At 41.8% G+C, this 16,609-nt stretch overlaps 1 protein-coding gene across 1 annotated transcript in view; it reads left to right on the top strand.

Moving 5' to 3' along the window:
- The window catches only part of LOC308076661 (dual specificity calcium/calmodulin-dependent 3',5'-cyclic nucleotide phosphodiesterase 1A-like), a gene marked incomplete at both ends in the record, with an annotated part of 260,076 nt that extends 255,209 nt beyond the window's left edge, over window positions 1-4,867 (top strand). The window contains one exon of the mRNA XM_080457370.1: window positions 4,680-4,867. Within this exon, the coding sequence (XP_080313496.1) occupies window positions 4,680-4,867 (188 nt within the window). The remainder of the gene's footprint in view (window positions 1-4,679) is intronic.
- Window positions 4,868-16,609: the final 11,742 nt, after the last annotated feature.

Genomic DNA, 16,609 nt, shown 5'->3' with positions numbered 1-16,609 from the left:
GAGGAGTGAGTGAGGGCAGGTGTGATTATGGATTGAGAGGGAATGACAAGCAGGTGAGGTGGGTAGATCCAATCCATGGGAATAGGCCAGGTGGACTGTTGCTGTTGCTCACTTTCTAAAAGAACATAATTATGAGAAAGAGAGAGAGAGAGAGAGAGAGAGAGAGAGAGAGAGAGAGAGAGAGAGAGAGAGAGAGAGACGGAATAGATTGAAGAGAGAGAGAGATAAACGGAATAGATTGAAGAGAAAGAGAGAGAGAGAGAAACATAATAGATTGAATAGAAAGAGAGAGAGAGAAACGGAATAGATTGAAGAGAAAGAGAGAGAGAGAGAGAAACGGAATAGATTGAAGAGAAAGAGAGAGAGAGAGAGAGAGAGAGAGAGAGAGAGAGAGAGAGAGAGAGAGAGAGAGAGAGAGAGAGAGAGAGAGAGAGAGAATCGGAATAGATTGAAGAGAGAGAGAGAGAGAGACAGAGAGAGAGAGAAAAGGAATAGATTGAAGAGAAAGAGAGAGAGAGATAAACTGAATAGATTGAAGAGAAAGAGAGAGAGAGACTTGGAAAAGGAATAGATTGAAGAGAGAAGACATGGAAACGGAATAGATTGAAGAGAGAGAGAGAGCGAGAGAGACATGGAAACAGAATAGATTGAAGAGAGAGAGAGACATGGAAACATAATAGATTGAAGAGAGAGAGAGAGATGGAAGCAGAATGGATTGATTGGACATCTCAACCTATTGCCATTAACAGGAATCGAACCCTCAACCTTCGGATTGACAGGCTGCAACACTACCTATAGTGCTATAGCTTTGTCCAGGCTAAGGTTGTCTGTTGAAGATAAAAGTGAACCAGTGAAAGCAGTCGATCTACAAGCTCAGAAACACGTTGCTATCTGAAAGGTTTTGAGATTGTAGATCGGCTATTTTCAGAATGAAGTATGTCATACATTGCAAAAACATACCTTCTCAGATAAGCATTTCATGTTATCTTTATCAATTGCATATGTATTCATTAATACAGTCTTGTTGTTTGCAATGTACTTTAAATGAAGTCTCCACCAAGGGAGGCTTGAACCGGCAACCTTGCTGTTGTGAAACATTCACTTAAGCGGGAAGCCATTGGACCAACAGACCTGATCCAGTGAAAACGGAGGTCAAACAGATGATACCATTTCACGCAAATAACTGAAAAATCCTGGGTTTAAGTGTTTTTCAAACTGCTCAAAATTGCGGACAATCTAAGGGCGGAGAGAGAGACATGGAAAAGGAATAGATTGAAGAGAGAGAGACACATGGAAACATAATAGATTGAAGAGAGAGAAAGATGGAAGCAGAATGGATTGATTGGACGTCTCAACCTATTGCCATTAACAGGAATCGATCCCTCAACCTTCGGATTGACAGGCTGCAACACTACCTATAGTGCTATAGCTTTGTCTAGGCTGAGGTTGTCTGTTGAAGATAAAATTGAACCAGTGAAAGCAGCCGATCTACAAGCTCAGAAACACGTTGCTATCTGAAAAGTTTTGAGATTGTAGATCGGCTATTTTCAGAATGATGTCATACATTGCAAAAACAGACCTTCTCAGATAAGCATTTCATGTTATCTTTATCTACTGCATATGTATTCATTAATACAGTCTTGTAGTTTGCAATGCACTTTAAATGAAGTCTCCACCAAGTGAGGCTTCAACCGGCAACCTTGATGTTGTGAAACATTCACTTAAGCGGGAAGCCATTGGACCAACAGACCAGATACAGTGAAAACGGAGGTCAGACAGATGATACCATTTCACGCAAATAACTGAAAAATCCTGGGTTTAAGTGTTTTTCAAACTGCTCAAAATTGCGAACAATCTAAGGGCGGAGAGAGAGACATGGAAACGGAATAGATTGAAGAGAGAGAGACATGGAAACAATAGATTGAAGAGAGAGAAGGATGGAAGCAGAATGGATTGATTGGACGTGTCAACCTATTGCCATTAACAGGAATCTAACCCTCAACCTTCGGATTGACGGGCTGCAACATTACCTATAGTGCTATAGCTTTGTCCAGGCTGAGGTTGTCTGTTGAAGATAAAAGTGAACCAGTGAAAGCAGCCGATCTACAAACTCAGAAACACGTTGCTATCTGAAAAGTTTTGAGATTGTAGATCGGCTATTTTCAGAATGAAGTATGTCATACATTGCAAAAACATACCCTCTCAAATAAGTATTTCAGGTTATGTTTAACAATTGCACATGTATTAATTGACACAATCATGTTGTGTGCAATGCAACTTTAATGAAGTCCGCATCAAGTGAGGCTTGAACTGGCAACCTTCAGGTTGTGAGGCACACGTTTAAGGGAGAAGCCATTGGACCAACAGACAAGAACTTGTGAAAAAGGATATCACACAGATGATACAGTTTCACGCAAATAGCTGAAAAATCCTGGGTTTAAGTGTTTTTCAAACTGCTCAAAATTGCGGACAATCTAAGGGCGGAGCTTACTGGTCAACGTGATACATGTGTTCCTCATGAGTCAAGGCACATGTGTAAGCAGGTTTAATGGCTGTCGGCCAAACGAGGCATGACTTTTGCCTGTTTAAAGTTTGCACTTTCAAAAAATCGCTATAGCGCCCCCCTTTGACCAATTGGAGTAAGATTGGTTTCAGTAATATTTGGAATGACCCTCAACATTAACGCAAAGTTTCAAAGAAATGTGAGTCTGCATGTATGTGTTAGGGGCAGATGAATAATTGTCATAAAACTGCAATATTCATTGGCTCATTAAAGCTTCATTTTTTCACTTATGGAAAAATCTTGCTGCTTGTTTGTCGGCATAGGTCCAAAGTTCATGTGTAAAACGTTTCGTGCAGATTACTCAAAAATCCCAGGAGGAGATAGGTTTTAACTGTTTTTCATATAATTCAAAATATAATTCAAAATGGTGGGAGATCTAAAGGTCAGAGGTCAAAAGTCAGAGGGTTAAAGTTGTTCATCATGAGTAGACGCATGTGTGTATTGAAGTTTTATGGCTGTAGGTCAAACAGGGCATGAGTTGTACCTGTTCAAAGTTGGCATTTTCAATTGAGTGCTATAGCGCCACCTTTTGACGAAAGATTGTGAGATTTATTTCTTGATAGTTTTTCATGACCATCTACCATATGGCCGAGTTTCGTAAAAAGCGACAGCACGGTTCACCCAGAACTGCGAAAAGTGGCAGAAACAGAAGAATACGTACAATAATAAAACAGGTCCAGAGCTGAGCTCTGGCCCCGTAACTATAACTAAACAGAACGAAAGACTACTCGAGAGGAGCTTTAAGGCACCATAGTCATTGGCAGTTGGCGGGGGAATGGAGGGACAGAACTCTGCTAGCACGTAGTGTAGTGCTGTTGCTTCCCCCCCCGGCTGTCAGCATCAGACTGAGCTTTTATGGGCGATCACCGGCCTCTCAGCTGATCGTTGTCATGGCGACGGAGTGAGAAGACCAATCCGTGGGGGCGATCACTCCCCACGTGACGATCCAGCAACAGACCACGCCCCCATGCCGAGGATGAATGAATGGGGCAATCAAGCCGACGCCCAGCGCTCCCATTCATGACTTTGAAACTTCCACTATATGGAATGTAGAAACACAGCCGTGACAGCACAGTACCTTAATACAAATAATAATACTAATACCAATAATAATAATAATAACACCAACGGCCACCGGCCGTAACATTTAGTTTTGTTAATGTTAGGTTGACTACTTGCCTGCAATATGTCTGTGTCACCAACTTTCACCACTTTATCCATTGCAGTCAAATTCAAATTCAAAGGAGCTTTATTGGCCTGAGAAAACACACGTTTACATTGCCAAAGCAAGTGTCAAAATATAATAAAAACGGTTGAAAATGGGGAAAGTATATACAGTTGGAGGGGGTACAGCATTGTGCAAACAGAGCTATGTCACATTGCATCGTTATATACATGTTATATAGGGTATGAAGCTTTTTGAAACAATTAAGGTTAAGGTGAATCTGCAGTCACTTTGGGACAAATAGCAGCATTTTTTGTGCGGCGCGTTGCAACACATTGCGAGTTTGTAGGTTTGATATTTTCAACATGCGACACCATCATACAACAAATAGGCTGATCTATCAGATAACTGCATTGCACAGCAGTGCAGGCTGTCGGGAACTAAACCAAACTGATAAAAACTGCAATTTTACTTTATACAAATAATAATAATAGGCTTAAATGATAAAATAGCCTAAACGCAGCATTTTCCAAAATTTGCCAATATAATAACCTGCCACCAGTGTTAATTTTGTCGACTAGAACTATGACGAAAAATGAAGATCCAGTAGATCCAGTAGAACTAAAATACAAGTCATTTTATGTTTGGTTGCGCTGGTGTTTCGCTCTGAAGATAGCAGTACAAGCTGCACAACGCCATCAAGGCCTGACAAAATACATTTTTGGCGACAAAATCAACTGTAGATTTAGTTGACTAAAACTAGACTAAAACTAAAACTTTTCAAAAAAACTAAAATATGACTAAAACTAAATTATATTTTATTAAAAAGACTATGAATAAACTATATCAAAATGTGTTGTAAAAATCAACACAATCAGCACTTCCCCTTGACTGGTTATTAATATTTTTCACAAGAACCTGACACTTCTTCCTCCTGCTGTTTATTTCCAGGCAACGCCGAGGTCGGCGACCTCATCCGCTTCCACAAAAGACCCAGCTACTGCGCCAACTCCTACCGCCCCCTGCTGTCCAAAGTGGGAGAGGTGCATCCCAGGGGCCCCATCGATGCCAGGGGCCCCATCGATGCCAGGGGCAAAGCCAGGAGACTGCAGACCATCTCCTTGCGCCGGGGGAAGTGACTTCATATGACTGGATGATGCCATCATCATGTCAGGATGTGACATCATAGTACACTGTAGTCGATTACTTCAAGACAAATCCTAGTCTCCATATTCTGGGTAAAAAGGTTCCCAGAAAATAGCAGTTCGACAAGTTCACAACGCGATGTATTGCAACACGTTGTGAGCTTGTAGATCAGCTATTTTCAGCAATGATAATGTAGAGCGAAAACAAGAAAGTTAGTAGTAAAGAGCCCTGAGGGACTCCGCTCAACAATGTATGGGGTTGACGGGGTTAAGGTGAATTAATGATTTGCGTGACAATCATTGAAGAACAAATCCCCTTTCAGCCTCATTCATCAAACTTAAGCAGACAACAAAAAAGACAATACAAAATACAGTAACTTCAATGGATTTGGCGTGAGCGTAGCCAACGATCACATATTATGTCAGATGTTCAGCTCGTGCACCAGTGGTGGAAAAAGTACTAAAATGTTGTACATAAGTAAAAGTATCAATACTGCAATGTAGAAATACTCTGTTATGTAAGTAAAAGTCCGGTAATCAAAATGTACTTGAGTTAAGTTACAAAAGTTTTGGCATCAAAATATAATTAAAGGACCAAAATTAAAGTAGTCATTATACAGAATGTCCCATTTCACACGCTATCATATGTCTAAAATGTATTTTATTTTTTTTTATTTTTTTTTAATAGCTACATTTTAATAGTAGAATACTTTCCACCACTGTCGTGCACACAAAGGTCTTTCATTGTTACATGCAGTGACATAATATGACAATAGTACAGGCATCTAAACACATTGTCACTGTCGGGTGATATTATGTCCAAAACCGGTACTTTTCAGGACATTAATGGACTTAATGGATCAAATGAAGCTATAGTGGCAAGTTCTTGTTAATACTTTTAATTGGTTCAATATTAATTAAAACCACACACAAAAATAGTAGATCTACAAGCTCACGACACGTTTGTTACTTTTGGGTGAGTTTTGAGTATGACGATGTAAGACATTCATTTAGGAATAAACATAAAAAAGTTGAAATGTGGATATACAAGGTTTCTGCAACGATATGCAGCAGCAGCCAGTTGTTCACCTAAAGTTATGTAACCTAACAACTAATATCTAACAAATCTAACATAAATAAATTAGTTAAGTGTTTGCAATCGCGGGGTAAACAGGTGACATAACGGAAAGCAATTAAAATTGAGCAATTCAAAACAACAAAACATTTGCAATAATAATAATAATAATAAGGGTAATAATAATAATAATAATAATAATATAGCTTAATTTATGCAGCACCTTTCAAAACAAAGTTACAAAACACATCACACAACAAGAAAACATAACACGGCAAATGCAGTAGGACACAATAGGTTAAAACATTTGAGGAATAAAGGCAGCTAAAAAAGTGAGTTTTCAGGAGGGATTGGAACCGGGGCACAGACTCTGCGAGCCTGATCTCCACAGGGCGGGCGCGCGCGCGCGTGTGTGTGTGTGAGGGCGTGATATTTAAAAGACAACTTTATCAGTTCAACAAGGGACATGTCTTTCAGTTTCCAAATAAGGGACAATTCTGTATCTCAAAGGGACGGTTGGCAAACCCATTGTAGTTCCACACGTATTGTGCAAAGCATGAATTGATCATTATGGCAGCGGTGTGTTATCTTTAGTCTAGACAGAGACAGGGAGGCGACCCCTTAGCGCAGTGGTTCCCAAACTTTTTAGCTCAAGACCCAAAAGAGAAATCAGATGTTTGACTGGTACTCAAACTAGTGAGCTTGTAGATCAGCTATTTTCACTACTTCTTACACATTCGTCTTCTAATTTATGTATTAATGATCAATTCTGTAAATGTGTCCGCGGGCCACAAATGGGTCCCGACCCACTGTTTGGGAAACAGCGCCTTGACGTACTCATTTTATTTCCCCACTCGTTCAACGGTTGTACTGCATAGTCTGTTAAGTCAGTCAACTTATCACATGTGATTGCAATTTTTCAAATTACAGTTACAATTTAGGCATTTAGCAGGCACTCTTAGCCAGAGTGACTTACTGTAGGCAATGTAAACACATACATAGGATGCAAAGTAACGGTGGAAGGTGGTGCCTTAGTAAAATAAGGTCAGAGGTAAACGAAGAACCTAGCATCAGTCTAAACCAGGGGTCTTCACGTTTACATGTGTGTTCAGACATTTAACCTCTTAAACCAGGGCTGCCAAGTTTCAGGAAAATCTCGGAGTGAGACTTTCAGTTCCATGATGCTTGTGACAGACAAGCGTCATGTGAACCATGGCTACAGCTCCATCCCATCGCGCAGCGCATCTCCCCCAATGGAACCGTCGTCCTAAAACACTCTCGTCCCGGGTCCGCAAAAAAAATGTGGCAGTGTGTTTTAGGACGAGCGTTCCGTTTTCTGTGAGAGGGGGGAAAAAAGCGTGTGAAATGGCAAGTGTGGCGTGAGGCGTGTGAAGAGGTTAAATTGCGTGACTCTCACTTTCAAAGGGTGAGACTTGGCAGCTCTGCTTAAACCCTCAATACTTTGTAAACTTGACCTTTGGCTCGGTACTTGGTCTGCACTTTTATTCTCCCTCACAACGCGTCTGCGACGCGTTGTGAGCTTGTAGATCTGTTGTTTTCGGCTATTGTTCCCCCCAGAATAGAGATGCGAGGGTTCAAGTGGTTAATGTAAAATTAAACAAGAAATGATGACTGACAGTAATATTATACCAGGTTGCTTTTTTTGCCCCGATCAAACGCTACCAGCTGCTTCTCTCTGTGAGTGTGTGTGTTAGCATACATTTGTTGTTAGCACTTAACACTCATTAGCATGCTCAGTAGCAACCAAACAGGGCTCAACTACTGCTATCTTTGTCAACCAAAAATGGTCGCGGCGGATAGACTGATGCCCAATGCCCATTTAAATGAGCTTCTGAGCTTACACACCTGGAGCAAATGAATTAACGAGCGACATTAAGCAGCGCTGATGGCCGGGCAACGATACACGCTCGTCAGCCCCAGCTGAGTGAATTAGAGAGGGGGAGAAGAGAGACAGGGGAGGGCGTAAGGTTATGATCCTATAGCATGGGAGGACTGCCCGTCTCCCCATTGGCTTAAAGGACAGCCAGTCTCCCCATTGGCTTAAAGGATTAAAAGACAGCCAATGATGAAAAGGTCGCTAGAAAGTGTTGAGAAAGTGTTGAGTAGTTGATCAGTCTCTTCTTAGACCCGGTTACTCTTCGAGCAACCTGGTAAAAAATGCTATATCTCTGAGAACCCCCTAGGGGTCCCGGACCCCCTGTTGAAGACCCCTTGTCTAAACAATATACTATTAAAAATAATAACAGTACATTGCAACTATAGTATTTTAGGTATTCAATGAGCCTAGCATCTGTTTAACTAACACACAATTTAAATTACATTTTTAACATTGTGGTCAAGCAAAACAAGCCTCATGGGAACAAAATGAATAATATAAAGGAAAATAATGACCAAGGTCTTCCTGCATGGTTGTCAAATAGGGCATAGGAGTGGCGGCCATTCTTTTTTTTAAAACAAAGCAATACTGCCTCATCAAAGTTGGTTACTTTAAACTAGACCATACCCGGTGAAGTGCGCAGGCAAAAGTAGTTGCAAACGTGGGGTTATTGCACGTCCTACTGTACATACATACATATACATATATACATACACACACACACACATACATACATACATACATACATACATATATATTCTGTCATTCATTGTACTTATATTATAATGAATTGATTAATACAGCACAAATAATTATACAACACTGTTATTACAACTTGTACAACTATTATTTCAACTTAACAACAACAATATAATTATGTGCATGCAGATATGCACTTAAAGGGTGCACATTCAACAGTGGAGAATGTATGGGCGTCCTTAACAAATAAACGCTCTCCACCATTCGTTGCGATACGGGGCGACCGTGTTTAGGGGCGAGACAATTAGGCGCAGATTGCTCACCCCAGACCGTTCGGTGCGAGCCGGGGCGACCGTGTTTAGGGGCGAGATTGTGGAACGGTCGTATCGTTAGCTTGTACAGATTTTCGGAGACTCGACATGGTGTAATGGCTAGATGAGATTAACTTTTGTGTCTCTGGTGGAGAGATTTACGTAAACGCGACGTGCTACCACCTTTGCACGAAAAGATTGCAGTGCATTTCATGCACACACTCTCTCTCTCACTCTCTCACTCACTCACTCTCACACACAGCTCTCTCTCTCCCCCTCTCTTTCTCTCTCTCTCTCCCCCCTCTCTCTCTCTCCAGCCATCATAAGCACGGCGAGATTGTCTGATTGAGACTGTGTTTGACATAAAAATAAGAATAAACAGCACGTTCAACACACACACACGCGCGCGCGACCCGTTGCGAGCGCTCACACACACACACACACACACACACACACACACACACAAACACACACACGGTACTGCGGCCCGTGGCCCGTCGCGAACACACACACGGGCGTGGCGCAAACACAAATAATGTACATTGTGACATGTCACACGTGCCTCCCCAACGTGCATGCGCACGTGCGTGTCCACGCATACACGGGCGCGGACCCAAGTTGTGGTGCGATCATCTCACACACACCACCACGGAGCCACGATGTAGAATGAAATGTGACTCCCTGGCGTAGGCATGTTACTCGCCCGCCCCCTCCCGCTCCCACCCCGGCCCAGAGTGGGCGGAGTCTATGGTGTGACAGACTTTGGTGTTGCCATGTTCGCCTATTGTAAGCGGTTTAGGGGCAATATTGGTGGAAGTGTGTTTTTGGCGTTGGTTGTGAAAGTGCAGGTGGGTGTGGGGACGCGTTGTGAGCTTGTAGATTGGCTGTTTTCCAAGAGGCAATGTATATGTGTGACGGTGCTTCGTTTGGCCTTCTTTTTATAGACCTTGTTGCTTGTAGGGCTCGCTTCGTTTGGCCTTGTTTTCATAGACCTTGCTGCTTGTTTGTCTCGCGAAACCTGGCAACCCTGCGCAGCGTGATATCCCATTGTTTGACACACACACACACGCACACACACACACACACACACACGCACACACACACACACACACACACAACACACACACACACACACACACGCACACACACACACACACACACACACACACACACACAGTTTAGCACACACACAGTTTAGCGCAAGTCGTGTAGTGCGCGCACACTCACACACACACAGTGGTTTAGCACACACACACACACACAGTTTAGCACACACACAGTTTAGCGCGAGTCGTGTAGTGCGCGCACACGCACACACAGAGCCGGCTGGTAGAGCCGGCTGGATTGGATTGGATGCAACGCATGCGCAGTTTGAGCGGACGACCCAAGACACCAAGACACCAAGACAGACAGACCGACAGAGCTTACTCAAATTATATGTAAGATATTGTCAGATACTTGCATGTGTCATTATATGATCACCACTTTACCCCAATCCAGCTCAAGTGGAGTTAGAAGGTTTTGTCCATCATTGATAAGAGCAGCTGACAATGGATCTCCAAGATCACAATGCATCACAACGCGTGAATTAGATTTTAGAAATAATATTTCTAAAATCTATGTACAATTAATTATATTATAATTAATTGTTTTCATAACATTAGTGTCAGTGTTAAATTTGATAAACAGGTACACTGCATAGTTACTTTTAACAGACTATGGGGGAAGAAACCCTGCCTCGTTAAACTTAGTTTTCTTTGTCTTTTGAGTCTGTGAGCCAGCAGGGGAGAGGGGGTGGAGTTAGCTGCTTTGGTCGAAAAGTTTGAGGATCCAATGGAGTTAGCTGGTTTTGTCAGAAGCGCTTTTTTTTGTTTTACTTTTTTTTTATCCCACGATTTTGTAACCCTATTTTTAACACCCAGTGCCAATTGTCTATGTAATCCTGGGTACTACCTTCCCTCTGCCAACCTAGGGAGGCCAGGGCCGAGCTCATGCCTCCTTCAATAGTGGGGTCATTTGGCAAAATTATCGATACGAAGCTGATAATAGCGCCAAATTTTGCATGAGGCTTCTTTAGGACCTACTGATGGATTCTAGCCTTGGGTACCAAACTTTATTTTGAATATTTTCCATACATTTAGGCTTATCAATATTCATAAAAGAAAACAGGCCGATTCACCTTTTGGCCTATAACTCTTGAACCGTAGGTCATAGCATCAAAAATATTTTTTCCCTGGACTCCTTGGATCATGACGCAACTTTGCGTACAGGTCCCGCCTCTTTTCCAATTTCAAGATTTTCCGCCATTTTGCGTTATCTTCAAAACACATATTTTGCTACTACTCCTAAATGTTTTGTCCAAAACTCACACAAATCGGCACACCCTCTGTCTTTGGTCATGTGATCAAGATTTATCAGTCAGAATTTTCATATTCCCTTCGGATTGGCTACGATTGGCTTCTGAAATTTGTGGGAGGGTCTGTTTGGAAAAAAATGGCACAAATCATAAACACAGCGTCCTATTTGTCCTAAATTCATATCATTGAGGGGCCATTAATAAACGTAGAGCCAATGCGATTTCACTTCCACCCATAGGGGGCGCAACAAATTCTACAAATGTCACTGTTTTTGCGCCAAATTAAGTACAAATGGTCTTGTGAGTCAAACATTTGCAATTGCAAAGTGGAGAACAGTCCAAATTTGATTTGCCACATTTGCAGGTGGAACAGTCCCCTTTACAAGAGCATTTCAAATCTGACCTACTGAAATGTCTTGAGCAACCTGGGCAATCTGAGCCACCCTCAAGTTATGACTGCAAAATCCTGGATGGAGCAGTCATTGTCCACTGCCTGCCCACTATTAGAGTGAGCACATTTGATGAGTATGCAGATGACGTTTTCATCCCTTATCTGCTGAAGCAGCTGCAGGAAGCCAAGCGGTTGGATGTTGTATGGGACACATATATCCCAGATAGTTTGAAGGAGTCCACCCGCGAAAAGAGAGGACAAGGTGTTCGCAGGAAAGTGTCAGGTCAGACAAAGCTACCAGGTAATTGGATGGATTTTCTTCGTGACCCAACAAATAAGAAGGAGCTGTTTGCCTTTTTGACTTCCAGGACTGAAAAGTTCGACTGGCCACCATCCAAAGCTGTGTATGTCACATCAGGGCAAGCTGTGTCGTCTTTTGGTTCCAGTAGCACCATGACCTGTTGCAATCATGAGGAGGCAGACACCAGGATTCTGGTTCATGTACGGCACTTGAGCAAGGAGCAACAACTATCCTTGTGCGTACTGTGGACACTGATGTCATCGTGATCCTTGCAGGCTTGTTCCATGATTTAGTTACGATTCAACCTTTGGCTGACATCTGGGTGGCTTTTGGCATGGGCAAAAAAATACAGATTTTAATGTGTAAATCTCTGGGGGAGCCACAATCTTGTGCTCTGCCTATGACCATGCATTGTCAGGTTGTGACACAACATCTGCTTTCCACAGTAAGGGTAAGAAGTCAGCTTGGCATGCCTGGCAAGCCTATGATGATGTCACAGAGATACTTGTCAGTCTGGCCAAACATCCCTTCCAGCAGCTGAATGTTGAGAGTCAGCAATTCCAGAAGCTTGAGAGACTGACGGTTATCCTTTATGACAAATCCAGTCCTTTGAGCTCCATCAACCAGACTAGAAAAGAACTCTTCTGTCATGGGAATAGGTCAATGGAGAAACTGCCACCCACCCAAGATGCACTACTTCAGCATGTTAAGCGGGCAGTGTATCAAGCAGGCATCTGGGCGACCAGCCTACAAACAGATCAAGTTATTCCTTCCCCACATGAGTATAGATGGACCAAGGAATCTGAGGCATGGGTGCCAGTTTGGATGACAATTCCAGAAGTCTCCAAAGCATGCAGAGAGCTGATCAAATGCTCTTGTAAAGGGGACTGTTCCACCTGCAAATGTGGCGAATCAAATTTGGACTGTTCTCCACTTTGCAATTGCAAATGTTTGACTCACAAGACCATTTGTACTTAATTTAGCGCAAAAACAGTGACATTTGTAGAATTTGTTGCGCCCCCTATGGGTGAAAGTGAAATCGCATTGGCTCTACGTTTATTAATGGCCCCTCAATGATGAATGAATTTAGGACAAATAGGACGCTGTGTTTATGATTTGTGCCATTTTTTTCCAAACAGACCCTCCCACAAATTTCAGAAGCCAATCGTAGCCAATCCGAAGGGAATATGAAAATTCTGACTGATAAATCTTGATCACATGACCAAAGACAGAGGGTGTGCCAATTTGTGTGAGTTTTGGACAAAATATTTAGGAGTAGTAGCAAAATATGTGTTTTGAAGATAACGCAAAATGGCGGAAAATCTTGAAATCGGAAAAGAGGCGGGACCTATATGCAAAGTTGCGTCATGATCCAAGGAGTCCAGGGAATTGATGCTATGACCTACGGTTCAAGAGTTATAGGCCAAAAGGTCAATCAGCCTGTTTTTTTAATGAATATTGATAAGCCTAAATGTATGGAAAATATTCAAAATAAAGTTTGGTACCCAAGGCTAGAATCCATCAGTAGGTCCTAAAGAAGCCTCATGCAAAATTTGGCGCTATTATCAGCTTCGTATCGATAATGTAAAAAAATAGGGTTAATGTACTGGACTACAATGCATGAGAGCCAACTGACCTTCTTGTCACCTGACAGGGGGGAGTTTCCCTGGTTGGACGTAGCGCGTGGAAGGAACACGTTATTCCAACCAGTTCCCTTCCCCTCCATCAGGCGCCCCGGCTGGACAGGGGGAGGCAGTATAGTGACCAGGATTACTAGCACCGAAGTCCTGACGTCACTGCCAGTAGAGGGCGCTGTTCCGCTGGTTCGTGGCTTTACTTTTTGTGTTGATATCCTCATTGGGGAATCTTAGATCGCCTCATATAAGAACTGTGTTCCAAAAATAAACACACCACCCTGGTGATTTTACTCATATGGATATGAGGCATCGACTGAAGGTGTAAATGTACACATTTACCCAAAGAGTAACACAATATAAACACTAGAAACGAGTCAAACAACCCAAAGACTACATTTCCCATGAACGCGGCTGCTGTAGCTACGGGACAGTGATTTCAGACCCAGAAGTAGTAGTTCTTAAGACTTTTAAGGCAGAATTAATTCCATTTTCGCCAGAAACAGGCTGTATCAAATATGAATGAATATCATAAACGATGCAGAGCCACCCCCCTGACAGAAACGCCAGGGTGGTGTGTGTTATGTTTGGAACACAGTTCTTATATGACGTGATCTAAGATTCCCAAATGGGGATTTCAACACAAAAAATAAAGCTACGAACCAGTGGAACAGCGCCCACTAGGGGCAGTGATGTCAGACTTCGGTGCTCTATTGGCAATTATTTATTTATTTACTTGGCACTGAATGAGTTAAGAGGAGTGTCTTCAGATAATGGCGGAAATTGGGAGTGAGTCTGATTTAATTTAGACATGGCAGTGCCAACTTACTGTAAGCATTGTGATAAAATGACATTGTCAATAGTTTCTATGCAAAGCAGCCATATTGGATAGAAATGTGGCCTCTTCCTTACTTCCTTCAATGGTGTTACCAATGATAATAATGAAGGCTCTGTTTCATTTAGTGTAGACGGTGGTTCTCAAACGTTTTAATTTCAAGGACCCCCATAACTCTGAGAGTGTACACATGAAACTAAATGGACCCATAAGGGTTCATTTGGCTCCATTTGTTACACACCCTTAAAGGAGGAGTTCACCCAAAAAATTACTTATTTTCTATCAATTACACACCCCATGAAGCCTTGATTTCATGGATTTATTTTTGTTTTTGTGGCATTCCTAAGACAATAATTTGATTATAATAAATTTGTCCCCATTGATTCCGGTAGGAGACACAAATGCATTTGTGTCTCCTACCGGAATCAATGGGGACAAATTTATTATAATCAAATAATAAAGGAAGGAATGCGACAAAAACTAAAATAAATCCATGAATTCAAGGCTCCATGGGGTGAGTAATCAATAGAAAAAAAGTCATTTTGGGGGTGAACTACTCCTTTAAGGGGCTATTTTGAGAAGCACTGTTTAATTATTGAATTAAAGGAGTAATTCACCCCAACATGGCCTTACATAAACAAAAAAACAAATTTACTATGGGAAACACTAAAGTTGTTTCCTATGAAGTATTTATGTAATTGTTTGTTCATATGGTGTACTAGAACAATTTTGTCTTGGTGCCCAAACTTGCCATTTGGGCAAGTCTTGTAAATTTGCTAAATCCAAGATGGAGACTGAACGACATGGCAAAAATTGTACTTTTAACCCGTTGGTTATTAAAGTGTGGGTCAATCTCACCTGGCTGGCAATGTAAATTTGTCTTTTTGAAATGTATATCTGTTGAATTTTATTCATAATAGGGACCAAGAAGTGGCAAGAACAATGTTAACTTGGTTGCCCAAAGTTTCTTGTAATTTGCATAATCCAAGATGGCCTCTGAACGCCATGGCGAGAATTTAACTTTTGACCCACTTGTAGTTGAATGATGTGTAATACCTCTTTTGAATGATTTTCATTTGTTTTGAATCCATTGCTGATGTTAGTGTTTTTTTTTATATCAAGTCATGCACATAGGTCAGGCCAAGGTTAATTATGACCTGGGGAGAACAATGAATGGAAACAAGGGGAATGGAATCAAGGGGTTTACCCTTCTAATAAAGGTACTATAAACAACTTGATGAACATTCATGATTCACTTCATTCATGTTTCCTTTTTTGTTAAAACAGTTTTTAACATGTGAGAATAACCGGCGCTATAACCTTCCGATTCATGTTTTATAACTGGACCGATTGCCATGAAACTTTGCACGCACACACAGATTTTGTCCAAACATGACGCAAATCGGTACACATCATCATGTGATCAAGACCGATCTGTCTGATTGATCATATTCCTTCCGGATTGGCTAAAATTGGCATCTAAAGTTTGAATGTCTGTACAATAACTTCAACTACATTAATCCCTCAACGTCTACAGATTCCACTCACCTGTCTGAAATCCGAACATTGCTGGCCCAGAATAACCTACATGACCTGGCGGAGACCTGTGCTCCGATCGACGCAATGGTGTTCTGGCTGGTTTATAGGGCTCAATGAGTTCTTTGAGATATACTGGTGCCTGTCCATTGAGAGCCTTGTATGTGAGGAGGAGAACTTTAAACTATATTCTGTATTTAACCGGGAGCTAGTGCAAAGAGGCCAATGCAGGAGTGATATGATCTCTTCTTCTGGTTCCTGTCAGAATGCGCGCAGCGGCATTCTGGACTAGCTGCAGGCTATTTAGGTACTTACTTGGGCAGCCTGATAATAAAGCGTTGCAATAGTCCAGCCTAGAAGTAACAAATGCGTGAACACGTTTTTCTGCATCATTTTGGGACAGAATGTGCCTAACTTTTGCAATATTACGCAGGTGAAAAAAGGCATTTCTTGAAATTTGTTTTATGTGGGACTGAAAGGACATAGCTTGGTCAAACGTGACTCCCAGATTCTTTACAGTGGCCCTGGATGTCAAGGTAATACCATCTAGGGTAAAATTCTCATCGGCTAATTTATCTCTGAGGTGCTTAGGGCCAAGTACAATAACTTCAGTTTTGTCTGAGTTGAGGAGTAGGTAATTACGGGTCATCCAACTCTTGATGTCTATAAGACATGCTTGAAGTTTAGCCAGTTGATCTGTT

Source organism: Gymnoscopelus braueri (assembly GCF_963280865.1).
Source record: "Gymnoscopelus braueri genome assembly, contig: SUPER_20_unloc_1, whole genome shotgun sequence".
NCBI lineage: Eukaryota > Metazoa > Chordata > Actinopteri > Myctophiformes > Myctophidae > Gymnoscopelus > Gymnoscopelus braueri.
Note: the sequence above shows the minus strand (reverse complement) of the source record. Positions and strands in the feature narration are given on the sequence as shown.